The 16,577-nt window shown below is 47.4% G+C and overlaps 2 protein-coding genes across 11 annotated transcripts in view; one reads left to right on the forward strand and one right to left on the reverse strand.

Annotated features, from left to right (window-relative positions):
- Nucleotides 1-794: 794 nt before the first annotated feature.
- MED8 (mediator complex subunit 8) lies at nucleotides 795-10,028 on the reverse strand. Of its 2 annotated transcripts, none has more exons than XM_051625785.1 (7): nucleotides 9,998-10,028; nucleotides 6,988-7,106; nucleotides 5,818-5,962; nucleotides 4,999-5,139; nucleotides 4,563-4,644; nucleotides 3,273-3,521; nucleotides 795-1,257 (listed from the first exon to the last, which is right to left on the reverse strand). In XM_051625785.1, the coding sequence occupies exons 1-7, from the start codon at nucleotides 10,001-10,003 to the stop codon at nucleotides 1,193-1,195; spliced, it is 807 nt and encodes a 268-aa protein (XP_051481745.1). In that variant the 5' UTR covers nucleotides 10,004-10,028; the 3' UTR covers nucleotides 795-1,192. The 2 variants fall into 2 exon arrangements, with proteins under 2 accessions (XP_051481745.1, XP_051481746.1); XM_051625786.1 differs by lacking the exon at nucleotides 9,998-10,028 and adding an exon at nucleotides 9,300-9,987.
- An 18-nt stretch (nucleotides 10,029-10,046) lies between these two features.
- SZT2 (SZT2 subunit of KICSTOR complex) overlaps nucleotides 10,047-16,577 on the forward strand; it is a 56,935-nt gene continuing 50,404 nt past the window's right edge. For all 9 annotated transcript variants that reach the window (XM_051625787.1, XM_051625789.1, XM_051625788.1 and 6 more), the window contains exons 1-8: nucleotides 10,047-10,103; nucleotides 10,358-10,483; nucleotides 10,656-10,829; nucleotides 11,170-11,340; nucleotides 13,184-13,315; nucleotides 15,377-15,536; nucleotides 16,014-16,120; nucleotides 16,309-16,519. In XM_051625787.1, the coding sequence (XP_051481747.1) occupies nucleotides 10,074-10,103; nucleotides 10,358-10,483; nucleotides 10,656-10,829; nucleotides 11,170-11,340; nucleotides 13,184-13,315; nucleotides 15,377-15,536; nucleotides 16,014-16,120; nucleotides 16,309-16,519 (1,111 nt within the window). In that variant the 5' untranslated portion in view covers nucleotides 10,047-10,073. The remainder of the gene's footprint in view (nucleotides 10,104-10,357; nucleotides 10,484-10,655; nucleotides 10,830-11,169; nucleotides 11,341-13,183; nucleotides 13,316-15,376; nucleotides 15,537-16,013; nucleotides 16,121-16,308; nucleotides 16,520-16,577) is intronic.

The raw sequence follows: 16,577 nt of genomic DNA on the forward strand, positions 1-16,577 counted from the left end.
TGATAAGACATTGGAATGTTTTTCTAACTGCTGGGGCTTCAAGGTCGCACCTTCACTCTGCTGGCTCAGACACTACGGGGAGATCTGTGACCCCTCCATAGGAGGCTGAGTTAGACAGAGAGCAAAACTGGCCAGAGATATTCCATTCCATATATCTACGTAAGCTCAGAGGAAGGTCAGAGATCACAGAAGACAACCTCCTTCCTTCTTCTTCTTCCCTTCTCTTCCGTCCATGGCCGGCATCCGGGGAGGACTCTGTCCATCCAGCACCGTCAACCCTTAGGCTCAAGCTCTCCTGACCCTCATCACTCTCCGCTTTCTTCAGCAGCAGCTCTGGGATTTCTCGGAACTGCTCCAGCTCAGGGCAGTGTGGTGGGAGTTGCTGGGGGTGGGTGGAGGCGAGAGGCTCTTGCACATACCTGAACATATTTGTATATAATTGTATATATTTTCTTATATCATTAGTGTTTAATTAAAGCTGTGTAGTTTAGTTTTCAATCCAGCCAAGTCTCTCTCTTCTTCTCTCTCTCCTTCCCTACCTGGGTGGGAGGGGGAGGGGATTGAGAGCATTGTTGTCGGACCTGAGTCAAACAGTGACGTGTTTACATTGAACAAGATGTTTACTGCTTATGTTTGTACTCTGCTGACTCACTTTATAACAGCTCTTTATGTGTAAGCCTGCCGCTCCAGCACTAGGCCTCCAACATTTCCTGTGTATTTTAGATTGGAGCTGCTTTGTAGCCTTAACCAAAGGGAAATGGGAGTCCTTATGACCCAACAGATGAACACCAGTGTGCAGAACAAGCTCTTTATTCAACAAGAGGGACTAAAGAAAGAACATGTTGAGTGAACCAGCAGAAACAAGGAGCACAGTGCTCTGTGCAGCTCTTCAGGTTCTATATCAGGAAAAGGTGGCTATTCTCCAGGCCAGAAGATGGGGTCAATATCAGAAGCAAAGTCCTCTGCTCTGACTGAACAGAGAAGTACTCGTGTCCAGGAAATGTGGCAACCAGCAGCTTCACACAAGCCACCCAGTGCTAAATAAAAGCCAGTGAAGGGCCCATAATCCCTGGCTGCCTGGATATGGTGTGTGTGAAGGGACTTGGAAGTCCCAGAAGGAATCCTTATGTGGTGTGGCTGCAGCAGGAACAATGCTGGTAACTACTGTTCCTGGGGTCTGGTTCCTCTCACCTTATCTCTGATAGGGATGCATTGAGGCAGATTTGATGTTTGTTTTTATGCCACTAGGCATTTTTCCTGGAGAGAGAAAAAGAAAAAGCAATGTAAAATCAGCTGTATGAGAGGACATTTGCTTAGGAGCATGCAGGACTCGCAACAACCCTGTCTGGGCTTTTCCTGTTCCACTCCAGGCAACACACTAGGCTTACCTGCCATAGCATATTCCAGCTTCCTAGCATGACCATTCTCTTCTACAAATTGGCATCTTTCTCTACTGAGAAATCTCCTTGACAATTCCTATGTGCCCCTCCTCTCCCCTCAGATTCTATCCTTGTTCCATTTTAAACAAGCCTTCTTCTTTGTTGGGAGGCTTCTATAGGCCTGTGGGACTGGTTCAGTCTCACAGAAGTAGCTGGCAGGAGCACTGACAGAAATTCCCAGCCTGATCTCCACTTCCATTCCAGAGAGGCAAACACAAGAGCCTGTATCCCTTTCCATGTACCATTATTTATAGTCAGGGCATATATTTAAATTACTAAGCCTCTCTCAGATCTCTTAATTTCTCTTAACCACATCCACCTCTCAGGCACTATTACTCTCTGCTGATAGAAATCACACATAGGAACATGTTCAAAGACATCGTACTAGCAGCTTACAGTAAGTGTACAGTGCTGGACAAAACAAGACAGTGTTTGTGGGTATACAGCCAGGTATCACAGGGTCCTTCTCTGTTTCCAAGTCACCATGGAAATCACTTTCTAGCTCTTACATAAATACATAATTAATTTAGGATTAAGACTGTTGCTCAAGTTGATTTCTGAACAACAGTCATTATACAGACAAGAAAACACCAATTAGGATATCCAATATCCAAAATCTCAAATAATATGAAAATAAGAATGACAGTACAGGGTTAGGCTTGCAGGTCCCCCAGGTCAAAGCCCTTCCTGACAGCAGAGGACATTTAAGGAGGAATACCAGAACAGGGCAAGCCTGCAGTGATACTGCTGCAGAGTATCCCCTCAGCTTCACATATATTGTGGCTCAGGTACTTGGGAGTCAGACATGGTGTCTTTAGGATTAGCTGTCAACTGATTTTTCATCCAGAAAATCACTTACTTACTTCTCCATCTCACACAAACTTTATGTACCTCTCACGCACTTGGCAATGCACTCTACAGGATAATTATTTAGTATTCAGAAAAGTATCTCCCTTTTGTTTTGAATCTACAAGCCATTATTCTCATTGCTGCACTTTCAATGATCCTTCTGTATCATGGGAAACAGTGAGCAATCATTCCCTATTCACCTGCTCTGTACAACTTGGGATTTTACAGTATTTTCTGCACTCTCCCTCCCCAAAAGCCAATCCCAGCACCAGAGACCAGAACTGTACACAGTATTGCAGGTGTGGGTGCCCAATGGAATTATACAATGGCCTAATGATACCTTGTTTCTCTGTTCCTTTTCTAGTCATTCCTACATTTGGTTAATGCCTTTGCAGAATTATTATAACATGTATCTACTTCCCAAATTACAAGTAACTAGATTAGAGCCTAGGTACTGAACATGTCAAGTCAAATTGCTCTGCCTGTGTGTTTCCCTTTATATTTAATACAAATGCAATCTACTATTACTAAGTGAAGTCACTTAGTATGTGGAATTCTTCTGTGACTCTTAACAGACAGCTTTTATTTTTTCTTACATTAAACAACTCCTTATGATCAAACTTCTCCACTTTATTGCCTACCCACAACTTAAATTTGACAGCAAAACCCCCAGCATAGATCCTTGCAAAACCACACTGTGATCTCCCTCCACACTGGTTCCTATGTTCACCAAGCCTAGTATTAAAATGGTCTTGCAATATGGGCTGAGAAGCTGAAGCTGGATGGCTGAGATCCATTCCAACCTCTGAGCCAATTTTCAGCAGGTATTACTCCACTGTTACAACCTGACTCATGTTATTAAGGCCAGAAAGGAACCTCTTACTCAGTTATATCTAAAAGGTGACTGGGGAAAGATCTCTACACCTGCATTTGTCTTCCTTGCTTCCTGCATTTCAGTTGCTCTCAAATATGCAACTTATTTACCTGGCTGTCCTGCTTGTGTCATCTGCACTCCTGCCAGCATTGGCTGCTGCTGAGTTGCTGCACCTGACATTGGGACCTGCTGCATGCCTGAAGCACCTGCAATGATGGCACCAGCTCCTGGTTGACCTGACTGGACAGATCCCCCAGAGCCAGGGGGTCGCCGATTTGACAATCCCTTCCCAAAGGCCACAGCTGCTACCAGGGCATTGGTATCTGCAGGGTTGAAAGTCTGCTTGTTCTGTCGTAAACCTATAGAAAAAGAAGTGATTTCATTTTAGCAATCAAGTGTAAAAACAAACATAACTGGTCCTGAATTCACTTGTCTGATATTCTGCTGCATGTAACAGAGATAAGCTTCTAGCAAGCTGTTCCAAGAGACTCAGCAGAGCCAAAGAAGCTGCAAAATCTAAGGGCAGTGGTGATGCCAGAGCTTCTCCCCTGAGAGCAGGGCATACACTGCCCAGAGAAAGAGGAGCGAGAGAGCCAACTCCTCCACACCCATGAGGATGTTCCCACTGAAGGCTCTCCTATGCCCAATCCAATGGCAAGTGACAAGCACTTTGTCTTAGATAAACAATGGCAACATCCTCTTTTGAAGGCTCATGAGCAGCATGATGTCGGCAAGGTTTTCTACCACACATCTGCCCAGTTATACTATTAAACCTGGGAACCAGACAGAACCTGTGCTTGGGTCCTTGCTGACGTTATGTGTGTGCCGAAAGATGACCAAAAAAACCCCACAACCTTTAAGACTTATGCATAGCACTCCCACAAATAGTGAAGATATGATAGCAGAGACCAATAAAATAAGAATGTCCAACAGCAAAGTCAGAACCAGAAAAAGTTGACCATGAGTCTGAAGCAAGCATCATTTAGAGGATGTCACACAAAAGCCTGCCAACAAACATCTTGTGGACTCATTCAGAATGTAGCTAATGAGATTTTCCATTCACTGCCACTGCATTTTCACAGCTATTTTTATTAATCCAAGTTAATTGGGATGTTTTCTTGGTAAATACTTACCACCTCCTCAAAGGGGGATATAGCAAAGGGTTGGAACGACCTTCTTGCCATGCATAGATCACACAAGCAGGACATATCGCACCCACAGGATCCTTTTTCAAATCAGGGAGCTCCAGGACAGCCAATCTTGCATCTTCTGGAAGACTTTTGCCTATGCTGCTCATCTGCAGCTCCCATGCTTCAGGATCTCTGATTTATCTATTTTGCCCCTACTCTCTCAAGTCTGCTGCTTGGACCCTGTAGCCCACTTCCACCTCAGTGACATACCTCCACTCTCAGACTCACGCTCCTCCTTACTGATTTTCTCCAGCAGATTTGAGCACATTTTGTTCAGACTTTGGATCTGTTTCTGCAAAATGAAAACCATCAGAAACCATCAGTCACTACAAGGTAGCAAGGTAAATGATCAAGCTTTCTCTTCCCAGGGTCTGTGTAAGCAAATGTAACCATTTTGGTGGCACAGCCCAGTGAGCTCAGGGCTAATGCATGCAGAAGAGGACTATGAGGACACGACAGTCTTTGCCTTTCTCTGACTGGTCTGATGACACCTTCTGTGAACAGCCAGTGGGCTGGATACACTTGCTTTGTGAAACTGGAGGAACCCAAGCCCCAGCTAGGGTCAGCTGGAGAAATATCAGCCAAAAAAGGACATAACAAGAAAGAAAACTGTCAGATGGAAGGGTGAAGGAACTTTCTCACCTACCTGTGCCACATCAGGGCTAATCCGAGCTGCATCTGTGATAAGCTGCTTCTCCTGCTCCTCCACCTCAGGGTCAGGCTTAGTCCGAAGATGGTCAGGCACTACCTCATGGCTGAACACTGGCACGCGCCCCTCTGTCTGCCGCTGCAAGGTTGGACAAGACACACTGAGAGCCTCCTCCTCCAACCCAGCTCAGCTCAAGCCCAGAGCACAGGCCATGGTGCTGGAGCAAGGCTTCTAGCATGCTGTGGGGAAACCTTGATCTGTGGAGGACTGGGAAGTTTCAACATTTTTTCTAGGAATCTGCAGTGCCTGTTTAGTCAGAGCAACCCACAGGGGTCTGTAGTGCAATCCCACCAGCATGGCCATGATCAGCTGAAATGTTTTTTCACTCAAGGAGAGAATAAACACTGCCAGTGCATGCCAGAGGTTCTGTAACACACCTCATGTTGGCCAGATGACAAACAGTGCAAATCTAGATGCGGATGACTGATACAAACAGCACAGCTACACCGGAGAAAGCCAGGAGACCCCCCCAGTTACACAAGAAGACACTATCTCTTTCAGTCCCAACATCATGACAATAATGTATGAACAGGACACCTCCTGTGAAGTGTATCCAGTGCCAGTATTTGTAGCTCCCCCAGCAAAGCAGCTCGCAGGCAGAACTACTCGTCACATTTTCCTTCTTTATACCCAGAGTTAAGGCCAGAAAGGAATCTCTTACTCAGTTATATCTAAGCACAACGAATGGTAAGCTGTAGCAGGCACACAAGCACTTTCTGATATTCCAGGGCCCACACTCAGAGGGAAATTTCTTACCATGATCTCCTCATCGCGGTCTGGAGACAGCACAAGGGGTATGATAACCTGGTTTCGCAAAAGTGGGGTCTTCTCATGCTTTAGCACTTTATTCAAGGTGTTCAGCTGCCCTGAGAGCAGTGCAAAGCTGTCCAGAACTGAAGGCCTGGGAAAGAAAATAAAGAGGACAGACCATGGAAAGGGATGCCACGGTTGGCTTTTATCTATTCTTCACTCAAATGGCTGGGAAGTGAGGAAGTATCACTGTAAGTCCTCAAATCAGTCTACGCCAGACAGCAAGCAGTAAAACCTAGGGCTGAATGTGCAGGTGTGCACAAATCCCAGTTCCTCCACACAATGCTGCAAATAGCTCACAGACATTGTAAGCAGTACCAGTGGATGTGGCAGTTGTTTGAGATTTCATAACATACACAGAAGCAACACTTTCCTTATGACTAACTCGCCCAGTGCAACTCTAGAGCAAGGGCTGAGAAACAATGTAACTCTAAAAGCAGTACAGCCAGGAGAGATGATACTTACAGCTTGGCAATCCAGGCTAAGGAATAATGAAGCAAAATAACTCCAGCTTGCTCTCTCTGGAGGATTCATCACCTCTCCTGCCTTCTGCAACATTGACTACAAACGCTAACTGCCTGTGAAGCTTTCCTGCACTGACAGACACTGTCTAAGATACTGTCAAGTTTATTAAGCTGTAGATGTAACATCTTTATGCTCCACCAGGAAGAAAATGCCACCTTGCCAGTCTCTCAAACTGTCTGGTAAAACATGCAGAACCAGCAAAATACAAGAGCTCAGAAAAAGACAGAAAGGTCAAGAAATACAGAAAGAACCATTGCTCAATTTATAGTGTATGTGGGTCTCTGAGATATTTCATCTGGGAAGCATCCAGTCACTGAAGATTCAAGTAACTACAATAGCTCTCATAGAGCATCTAGATTAAAATGTATTAGCATGACTCTTACTATACAGCATGAAACCAATGGATTTAAACTGGTTTTCTGACGGAAGACCTGTAGTGGTTTCCCCAGCATAAATGTGAATAAATTTAAACCTACTGACAATAGGCTAATGTTTTTTAATCATAATTTGTAGTCCTTTCAGCTGAGTCTGAAGCTGAGGAACAACTCCAGCAGTGATTGGCAGTGTCCCCAGACCTGTGAGACACCTTACCATGTGAGTCGGTCATACTCATTCTCCAGCTTGTAGATAAAACTGACCAAGGAGTTCTTCAGGTCAGCCACCTGACTGATGAGTGCCTCCAGGGTCAGTTCCAGCTGCTTCTCCTCCCTCTAAAAAAAGGCAGGAAAGACAAAGGATGAGGACAAAGCTTAACACTTCACCAAGGTGTTGTGGATCTGCACACATGCATCCATAGTCCAATCTCTCCTACAGAGCTTCTTTTTCAGGGGAACCCAAGAGAGACTCTGGAGATAAAAATTCTATGGTTTCACACTGACCCCTTCCCCTTGGGTCAGAACACTTAGGTAAGATACTTGTTCCTGAGACAAACCCCTGGCTAGCTGTCTGCTTTGAGGTCTAGATGAGTGTAATGAAGACATTTTCACTCACATCTGCATTTTACCACACCAGGCAGCCATCAAAGTTAGCCCTTCCACCTCCGTGAGCCACCGCAGCTAATGCAGCTCAAAGCCAACGAACAATCCTGCAGTCTTTTCTGACAGCAGATGTGGGCACAGGGTTTTCATACAAAAAAGCCTTTGCAAAATGAGCATCAGGTCCATGGTGCTGAGACACCAGTTTCTGCCTTTCGCCTCATTCTTTACTTTTTCCTGCCCAAATGCAACCTCCAGCTGCTAAAGAAACTGGCAGCTCTAATTCTCCTTGTGCCTTAACTGGCTGTGGGAGGCCGTGCAGTGACAGAGACCACACATACCGACCCGTGCACACATCACCTCCTGCCTTTTTCTCTGGATTTCAGCGTTTAATAACCTTTTCCACTGACATCCCTGGGCGAGGGAGGATGGTGACAAAGTATCTGGACAGGGGATTTGTTGCCAAAGACACCAATGCATATTCTTGCCTCTTGCAAAAACCCTCCAGAACCTTATCCATTCTACCTTACTTGACAAGCATTGCACAAAATATAATTAGAGTGCCAGCCCTAATTAACTGCTCATGGAAGTTGAGAACTGTACAATTATAATCTGTGAGGAGGGTGGGCCAAAGCAATCAAACAATAGAAAGGGAATGCTGATTGGGAAAGCAGATAGGGTGACTCAGACTGTTGGCACTCTTGCTATTGAGTTTATTGTTGTTCTGCGGAAGTACATGGGACCAGTGTGAGCTACACAGGAGAAACTGTCAGGGATCTTCCCTGTTCACAAGAATACAAAATTATTCTATTTTCTTTATAGCCTGACAAGACTGTAATGGCTTTTTTTTAGTAACCACTGATCAGACTTCACTTAACCACCTCAAAATAAACTGCTGAGTCAAGTTTGTTAAAATCTGATCCATGGAGTCGACTCATGGAGCAGATTGATGGGTGTTCCACCTTGAGCTAAAAGCACTCTCCTACATCTTGTGATGGGACTTGTCAGTTCCTGTGCAATTAAGAAATGTTTGTGCACACTGTGTTTGTGCAAGGAGATGAACTAATGCCTGTATTACAAGTTGGGCTGGTACCCAGTGTTTTACTGATGGGGTGCCAGGTACATGCACCCACGACAGTCCCCCGGCCTGTTGCCTGTGCTTATCCAAGAAGCCCTCAAGAGGGAGAATGAAATCCTATTGCACACACATTGCTCTTGCAGCAGCAGCATGCTCCAAACCTCCTGCTTCCTTAGGCTTTCCCCAAAGCCATTAAGAGCTGAAAGCAGATGCAAGCACTGCAAAGCCTGCACGCAATAACACTGACTGATGTTTCCAAGGAACACTGAGCTTCACTCAGGCACATGCTATATTTAACTAATGCTTTAAGGAGTTTGTTACCAACACTAAATTGCCCTGAGGTAGTAAAGACAGGGTTTACTGGAGGGGTTGCTGAAGGACCTCCTGATGTGGTATAACTGAGAGGTGAAGGTGAAATTCAGAGTAGGTAAACATAAAGCTATACATGTGGCAAAATAAAGGGGAAAAAGAAATCGTTACTTTCCATACACAATTACATTCTCTGAGCTGATAACGTTACCACTCAGAAACAAGACCTGGGGATTATCTGAGGGTAACCCATGAAAACATCTGCCCAAGGCTCAAGAAGCAGCCAGGGCAGTAAAAACATAGTAGGATTTATGAGGAACACAACAGAAAAGATATTTTATCATATAAATACATGCCTCATTTGCATATTGAATATTATGTGTTGTTCTTGTCCCCCCAAATGGAAAGGAATATAGCAGGGATATGCCCAAATGAAAACAATAAGGATAATGATTCATCAGTTCCATAGATGCAGCAATCAAAACCAGAAAAGAAACCAGCACATGCAAGCGGCTAGAACAAGAACAGACAATATAACAAACCCAACAGATGAGGACTTGCAGGACAATCCACTGTCACTTTCTTTTCTGGAAGGAAAACCAGGGGACCTGCATGAAGACAGCAGGTAGCAGGTTCCAAGGCACCAAGGGAGGTGGATCTTTACAGCCTATTAACCAGCCAGCAGCCTCTGCGGCACTCTTCCCGTCAGACACTATGCATGCTAAAAATTCACGGTGCTTCAAAAAGTAACTAGATCCTTCTTCCATCAATGAAGACTCATTCAAGGTTAATAAGCACAAGGGATGCGACAGCAACAGTTCATCATGCATGACCTCCGCGGGTTATTTCGCTCTCACGGCTCCCCTAGGGCAGCGGCCTCCCGGCCGGCGGCAGCGCCCGGCCCGCGGCGGCTCCTGCCGGGGCTGCAGCCGGGGCTGGGCGGGAGAGCAGCGCCCGGCTTCCCCCGCACGCTCACCCGACAGCCCGGGTGCCCATCGCACCTCAGCCTCCCACCCCAGCCGCTTCAGCCCGGGGGTTGAGCCCCGGGGAGCAGACGGGCCGAGCGCGGGCAGGGATCACCCTCAGCTCGAGCCCCGTGGAGCAAGGGGCGTCCGGAGCCTGAGGCCCGGCCCCGCGGGCCGCGCTGGCCTCCCGCCCGGAGCAGGGCCCGGCCCGAGACCCGGACGGCTCTGCGGCGTCTGCCCGGCCCGGCCCGGCCCGGCCCGGCGCGGCCCCTCACCTGCATGGCGGCGCTTCCGGGCCGGGGGGCGGGGCCGGGGCGCGGGTGAGGGGCCGCGGGGCGGGGCCGCGCCGACATGGCGGCCGCCGAGAGGCCCGAGGCGGAGGTGGGAGCGGGCGGGGGTCGGGCTGTGCTCGGGGGCGCCGGGGAGCCGCGGCGGGGGCAGAGGGGCCGGCCTGGCCTGGGAAGGCGGGAGGTGTCGGGCTGCGGTAGCGCGGGGGTCAGCGGCGGGGGCTGCGGGCCGGGGGCCCTCCCGGAGAGACCTCCCGGGATGACCTCCTGGAGGGCCTCGCTGGGGGGGGCCCCTGTCTCCCGGGGGGCCCTGCTGCGGTGACCCGGGCTGCTGTGCTCCCGCCGCAGGTGGAGGAGGCAGGGCACGTCTTCCTCCTGATGAAGAAAGACTATCGCATCTCCCGCAACGTGCGCCTGGCCTGGGTCCTCAGTCGGCTCCATCAGGTCATCTGGGCCGTGCCCGAGCCCGAGCTGGTGAGTCGGTGCCGGGGGCTGGGGGTGTCCCCGCGGCCTGCTGTGCCGAGCTCTGTGCTGCTGATGAGCAGCTGGACCCTGCTGAAGATTCTAACCCAGTTCCTTTCTGCGCTTCTTCCCTTGACTCTGCTCAGCTTGCCTTTCTCTTGCTTACCCTTTCTTGTTCTTGTAGGTAAAGTCAGAAAACGAACTTGATGTTCTCAGCATCCTGCCGAACGGGTGGCAGCCAGACGAGCCCGTCCAGCCCAGGCCCTATCTCCTGGTGCCCTCCACACGGGTCACCTTCCTGGCCCGCCAGTACCGGTTTGTGATTGAACTTGACCTGAGCCCTTCCACGGGGATTGTGGTGAGTGCAGAAGCTGCCTCTTTGGGGTGTTCTGTGTTAAAAGGCTGGGCCTGTTTCTGTTTGCTGAGAAAGCTTATTCCTCTCTTCTGTTAGCCTTAGCTTTTGCAGAGGTCTTGCCTTTCCCAGGAGCAGAGCATGCAGTGCTCCTAGCTAAGCAGCTTAATGGCAGATCTTGTTTCTCCGCAGAATGTTCAGTGTGTGACTTTGGGTTACAGGGAGCTGTTGTTTTAATCCAGTTGCAGAAGGATGTTTGCTGTTGGCTGTGTGTGGAGGGGCAACCAGCAATGAAACTGAAAGTCATAGAAAATATAAAAGCTCTTCCCTTTTTCTGTTTCTGTAGGATGACTCAACAGGGGAGATAATTTTTGATGAAGTGTTTCATGCCCTTTCCCGATGCCTGGTGGGATTGTTGAGACCGTTTCGAATCCCTGGCTCAGACATCATCTACCAGCCAGAGATCTTTGTCACCATCCAGGCCTATTCCTCCATCATTGGCCTGCAGTCACATCAGGTACAGTTCAGCCTCTCCCTTGGCACTGCTCACAGCTCAGAGAGCAACTTGCTGTGTGGGCTTCCTGGGAACCCAGAGGAAAGCAGGAGCCTGTGCTAGCTGGGTTCTGTTGTCTGTGGTGCTGCAGGCCTGTTTCATTCACATGTGCAGCCCGGTGCCTTCGGAAGGGTATGTGAACAACTTCCCCTTTCTGAGCAGGAAGCAGAGATTTTCCCTGGGGGAGCAGGGCCCAGCAGAGGGTTCTGCCCACAGGCACAGTCTCTGAGTTGGGCCACATAGAACATTTTACTCATGTAAAATATGTGCTTCTTATTGTTGTTTTGTTGTTTGTGGTGTTTTGTTTTTTTTATTTCTGTTGACTGAATCTCTTCAGTCTGTTGTAATTAGCTTGAAGCATTCAAGAAGAGCTGGTGTGCCCAAAAGCATGTCTTCTTGCTTCAGCTGTGTAGCAGTGGTTTATTTAAAGATAATTGCCTCTTCCTACACATATTGGTCTCCTTTTGCACTCATATTGATATATTTCCCCTTGCTGGAGAGAACAGCCACACCCAGTATTAACATTATCAGCCAGGCTTTACTTGAGCTGGGGCAGGTCTGTTTAATAAACTGAAGTCTGGTTTATGGTGGCTGTGTGATTCTTGAAGGGGTCCTTGATCCCTTCCACTTCACAGTATTTTCACATTTCTGATGGTGAATTTCATCCCTTTGCTAATACCAGGTGAAGTGGGTAGTAACAGGAGGAGCCTGTTAGTCTGTGCATGTTCCCTCCCTCTCTCTCCTGGGCCCACTTCTGCCCAAGCCCTCTCTATGAGGCTGTAGCCTCTCGTGGTCAGTGTTGCTCCTGGAGAGCACAGCCCTCACTTTGGTTGTTCTGAGGTCTTATCAAAGTAAGCCTAGCAGGGATTTTCCTATTTGCCAGTGACGTTTTGTGCATCATCATGTCCAGCCATCTTGCAGACACCATGCTTTGCCTCAGTATCTCCCCTATTTACACTAAATTGAACACTCTGAAGTTGCTACTTTTTTTCTTCTTTATATTTCTCTAAAGACCTGTTTATGGTATGAAGCCAGGAACTATAATCCCTGGGTACAACCGGATGAGCTTTATGTTCCTATTATGGAGGAAAAGGCATATATGTATATTCATGCATGGAAGCCTGTGTATTTTGTAATTATTTCATTTTCCTGTGTTACTGTGAAGTCTTGACCATCTGAGGTTGAGGAAATGTGTTATTTGTCTACATGTTGCATCATCTTTGTCTCTTGGTTCTGGCTAGAGAGTGCCTGGACAATGGTGGTGTCTCTAAACACAAGTGTCATTCCTGTCATCTTGGGGAGTTTCTGTGGTGTCACATCACTCAGCATCTTCTGTAATGTCCATTCTATTGTTTTCTTTATTTCAATGTGCTGTTCCTTTATCCAGCCACTTACTGGAAGATACTTGGATCAGTCTTAGGTCAGTTAGATCAGAACAAATAGGCCTTCTTTAGAAACAGCAGACCAGAGTTAATGACTTCTAACAAGCATCCCACATTGCTTTCTTCTGGGAACTGCTTATCTTGGAAGAAGGCAAATGAAGTAGAAATAGCTTGCCCATAAAGGAGATTTCCCAAGGAGTGGTGTGAGCACCTGCTGCAGATTGCACTACAGGTGCCACGGGATACCACTGCTCACAGGCAGTTGGCCCCGAGCAGTAATAGTGAGCAGAGGCCTGTGCTGGACTTCTACTTTGTCAGGGACATGTCTGAAGTTCACCCTGCAGAGCTGTGTTGCTGTGTACCACTTGGGGGGCTGGTACTATAAAACCTTACCTTGATATCTGACATGTGTGTCCTTGGGCCAGGTTCTCTTCCAGGGCTGTCAGCTGGATGAGACAAAGCGAGAGGCCTTTCTGCACCAAGTTTACACCCAGCTATGTGCCTTTGAGAACAAAGTGGCAGAGGTGCTGCAGCAACAGTATGAACCCAAACCACAGGTAAGGAGGGTGGAGGTGGTCAGGGTCTCTTGGCTTCCTGAAGATTTGCACTCTGAGGTCCCTCTGAGGTGAGATGGCAAGAGGAACAGTGGTGTATGTCTGGAAAAGGAACAGCTAAGGAGTTTGTAACATAACTTCATGGGATCCAGAATCGAGATGTGAACACTGAGGAAAGCAGAACCAGGGAGTGTTTAGAAGAACTGATGAGATTGGTCACCAGTTGGTCACTGCATTGGTGCAGTAAACAGCCTAACTTCTTGTACATTGTGGGTCAAACTGTAGGGTGTTCGTTCTCTCTGAAGAAGATGATAGGAGAGGGGATTATGCATGCATTGGTAGTCTATAAATAGCTGTGAATACACCCTTGGCTCTTGTTACATTTCTTGAATGAAAATACTTCATTGTTACTGTGAAAACTGACTATGAAATTGAATAAACAGCTGGTTCAGTTTCTAATACTCCTTGGAATCTGGCAAATGCTGTTTAGTAGCCATGGGTATAGGTATTGGCAATTTAATTATAACACTATAAAATACAGCTTAGAATAAAATTAAAAGTGAGACTTTGTAGGGATTCAGAATATTTTTGGATTTCTCATAAAGATTCATCTCTTCTGACGTTGGAAATGAAAAATGTGAAGTTTACATTGTGATGCTGCAGTCACATTCATATCTGTGAGCATCCTTCTTGCAATCAAAGGCATTATTGGCTTGGCTGTGGTTATTTAATTCTTATTTAATATTAGTTATTAGAGTTTGGGCCAAAAAAGTCTCACTTAAAGAGGCTACTGATGGCCTGTGGCATATCTGAAATACTTCAAATCTCATACTCCAGCTGAAATTTAAATCTTTGAACGCTAAAATTGCCAGTCCTGGAACACAAAGAAGATTGCAGGAAGTAAATACCTTTGCCAGTGTGTCCAGCTGGTGTTTTTGCAGTGCGTTTTATGCATTCCTGCTTGCTGCAGTATTTCTCTCATGGTGAACTACCCTATAACTTCTTCCATGCAAATACGGGAGACACACTGGCAGGCCAGAAGGACTGGCAAGTCCTGCCACAGGCAGTGGGGTGGAGGCAGGAGGCCCCAGGGGAAGGGCAGGGACTGAAACTTTTTTTACTTTTGAAGTGGCATTAGCTCTATCATTGTCAACATGTATCTGAATCTAAGGCATCTGGTAAATTAAAGTGATGGATAGTCAGGTTTTTTGCTTACAACCACAGACTACTCCCATTTGTGCAGAGCAGAAGCATAGTTAGTTCTGACTTTTTTTTCCCAGCTCCAATATCTGTAGCTTTGCAAGGGAGGGTCTCACCCATTCTCTGTATTAGCAGTAGAAATGAAGCACTTGTTTATTACAGGGTTGAACTGCCAGAGCCTTCTGTACATGAGGGGACTATGAACACAGTAGGTTCCTCACCAGTATAATTACACACATTTCAGGCTTTGCCAGAGGGATGTTTTCATAGCAGACGCAGGAGAAGCCTTAACTACATTAGATTAAATCAGCCCTGCATAACAAGTGCTGTTGGAACAGAGTTAAGCATTTAAGCACTAGACTTGGTCCTTATGAGCCCCCTCTGCTGCAGTGCTTCACAAGTGAGACATAGCTGTCTCTGCCTCTCCAGCATTCCTGGGCTTTACTTGAGCAGATGCTGAATACCTGCCCCTTCTGCAAAATGATGAGGAAAAAAGATGTATTCGCCAACTCTTTACTTGGGAGCTGTTTTGTTCTGCAGAGGAGCTTTAGTGACCCCAAAGTGTCTCATCTTTCCCCTTCTGTGAGAAATCCACTTATAATAAAGCTTTTAACATGTTGTCCCCTTCTTGCACCCCTGAGCAGCCTTGTCTAGTTGTTATAGGGGAGCCGAGTGACCAGGACTTGGAAGGCAACCTGGAAAGTAGAGCTAGAAGTGCTGTCTGCTCAAGTGCTCTAGGGCTGTGGTACCATGGGGCTGCTAGACTGAAGGCTGTTCAGTAGAACAAGAAGCAGAGCTAGCCTCAAGTCTGCCCCATGGGGCCTTGTGGGTTTTGTTGTTTTGTTTTGTTTTTTACTGTCCCAGGTGGATTTGTCGCCCCTGAGCCAAGAGAGCTCTGGTGATGTGCAGGAGTCATCTGGGAGGAAGCCCAGTGTGTCTGTTGTCACTGCTGATGTTGGCCTCGTCAGCATGGTCCGGCAGGGGATCTTAGCACTGCAGCTGCTGCCCTCCAACTCCAGTGCAGGTTGGCTTTGTCCTCTGGGTTAAGGTTTGCCAGGTTGTTTGCAAAGGTTTGTGTTCTGCCTGCCTTAGGCTGAGATCAATTTTATAAGGGCTGGTGCATGGATCCTTCTGTTAGGGGTGAAATTTCAACACCAGCTTTTGCTCTGCACTCTGTGGGCAAATTGTGGTGGTGGAAATAGGGAGGACAACACTGCAGCACATGCCATGTGTCAGTGTTAGGAGGCTTGTAAGGAAGCAGAGCTGTGACTGCTCCTCTGGACAGGCCAGGCTAGGCTGTGCAGAGCTGTGCCCAGCCCGAGGACTTTCCTGTACCTAGTCGGGAAGTTTACCAGCTCCAGAAGCCCTTGGAAGCTCTAAACCAAGCTCAGAATTTTTCTTTCTTCTTTTGCCCTGCCTAAATTTTATCTCTCTTGGATAGACTGGGGGAGAGGTATCTGTTTGAATTGGAAGATCCACTAAGATACTGCCTTGTTGACAGGTATAATAATAATTACGGATGGCGTGACCAGTGTCCCTGATGTGGCTGTGTGTGAGACTCTGCTCAACCAGCTCCGCAGCGGCACAGTGGCCTGCTCCTTTGTGCAGGTATGTCTGCCCTTAGCAGGGAGGGTGGGGGCTGCTCTCTGCCAGAGGAGGAAGGTGAGTTCCTGTCAGTAGTGTTCATCTCCAGAGGGGAAGAGGGGACTTCTCTGCCTGTTTGAGGCCTTTACTGGTTCTCTGCCTTGTCCTTGGCACTGCTGCGCTCTCAGGTATCTTCTTTATCCATCCCATAGGTGGGCGGTGTCTACTCTTATGATTGCAGCTTTGGCCATGTTCCCAATGTGGAACTGATGAAATTCATTGCCATGGCCACTTTTGGTGCTTACCTCTCCACGTGCCCTGAGCTGGATCCCCTGAGCCTGGATCTGAATGTGTATCACAAGGCATTTCTGCTATACTCGTTTTTGCGTACTGGAGAGTCCCTGAATCCAGAATACTATTGTGGTGAGTAGTGTAAATGTCCTAATCCCAGCAGATGGATGTCTTGCAGCACCCCTCTCTT

This window comes from Apus apus, chromosome 7 (assembly GCF_020740795.1).
Source record: "Apus apus isolate bApuApu2 chromosome 7, bApuApu2.pri.cur, whole genome shotgun sequence".
Taxonomy (NCBI): domain Eukaryota; kingdom Metazoa; phylum Chordata; class Aves; order Apodiformes; family Apodidae; genus Apus; species Apus apus.

What these genes read in the sequence shown, in the direction of transcription:
- MED8 (XM_051625785.1), bottom strand. An exon ending in GCGTGAGTCTGAGAGTGGAG is followed by an intron (nt 3,522 to 4,562) that starts GTATGTCACTGA and finishes CTTTTTCTATAG; the next exon opens with GTTTACGACAGAACAAGCAG. An exon ending in GACACAAGCAGGACAGCCAG is followed by an intron (nt 1,258 to 3,272) that starts GTAAATAAGTTG and finishes TTCTCTCTCCAG; the next exon opens with GAAAAATGCCTAGTGGCATA.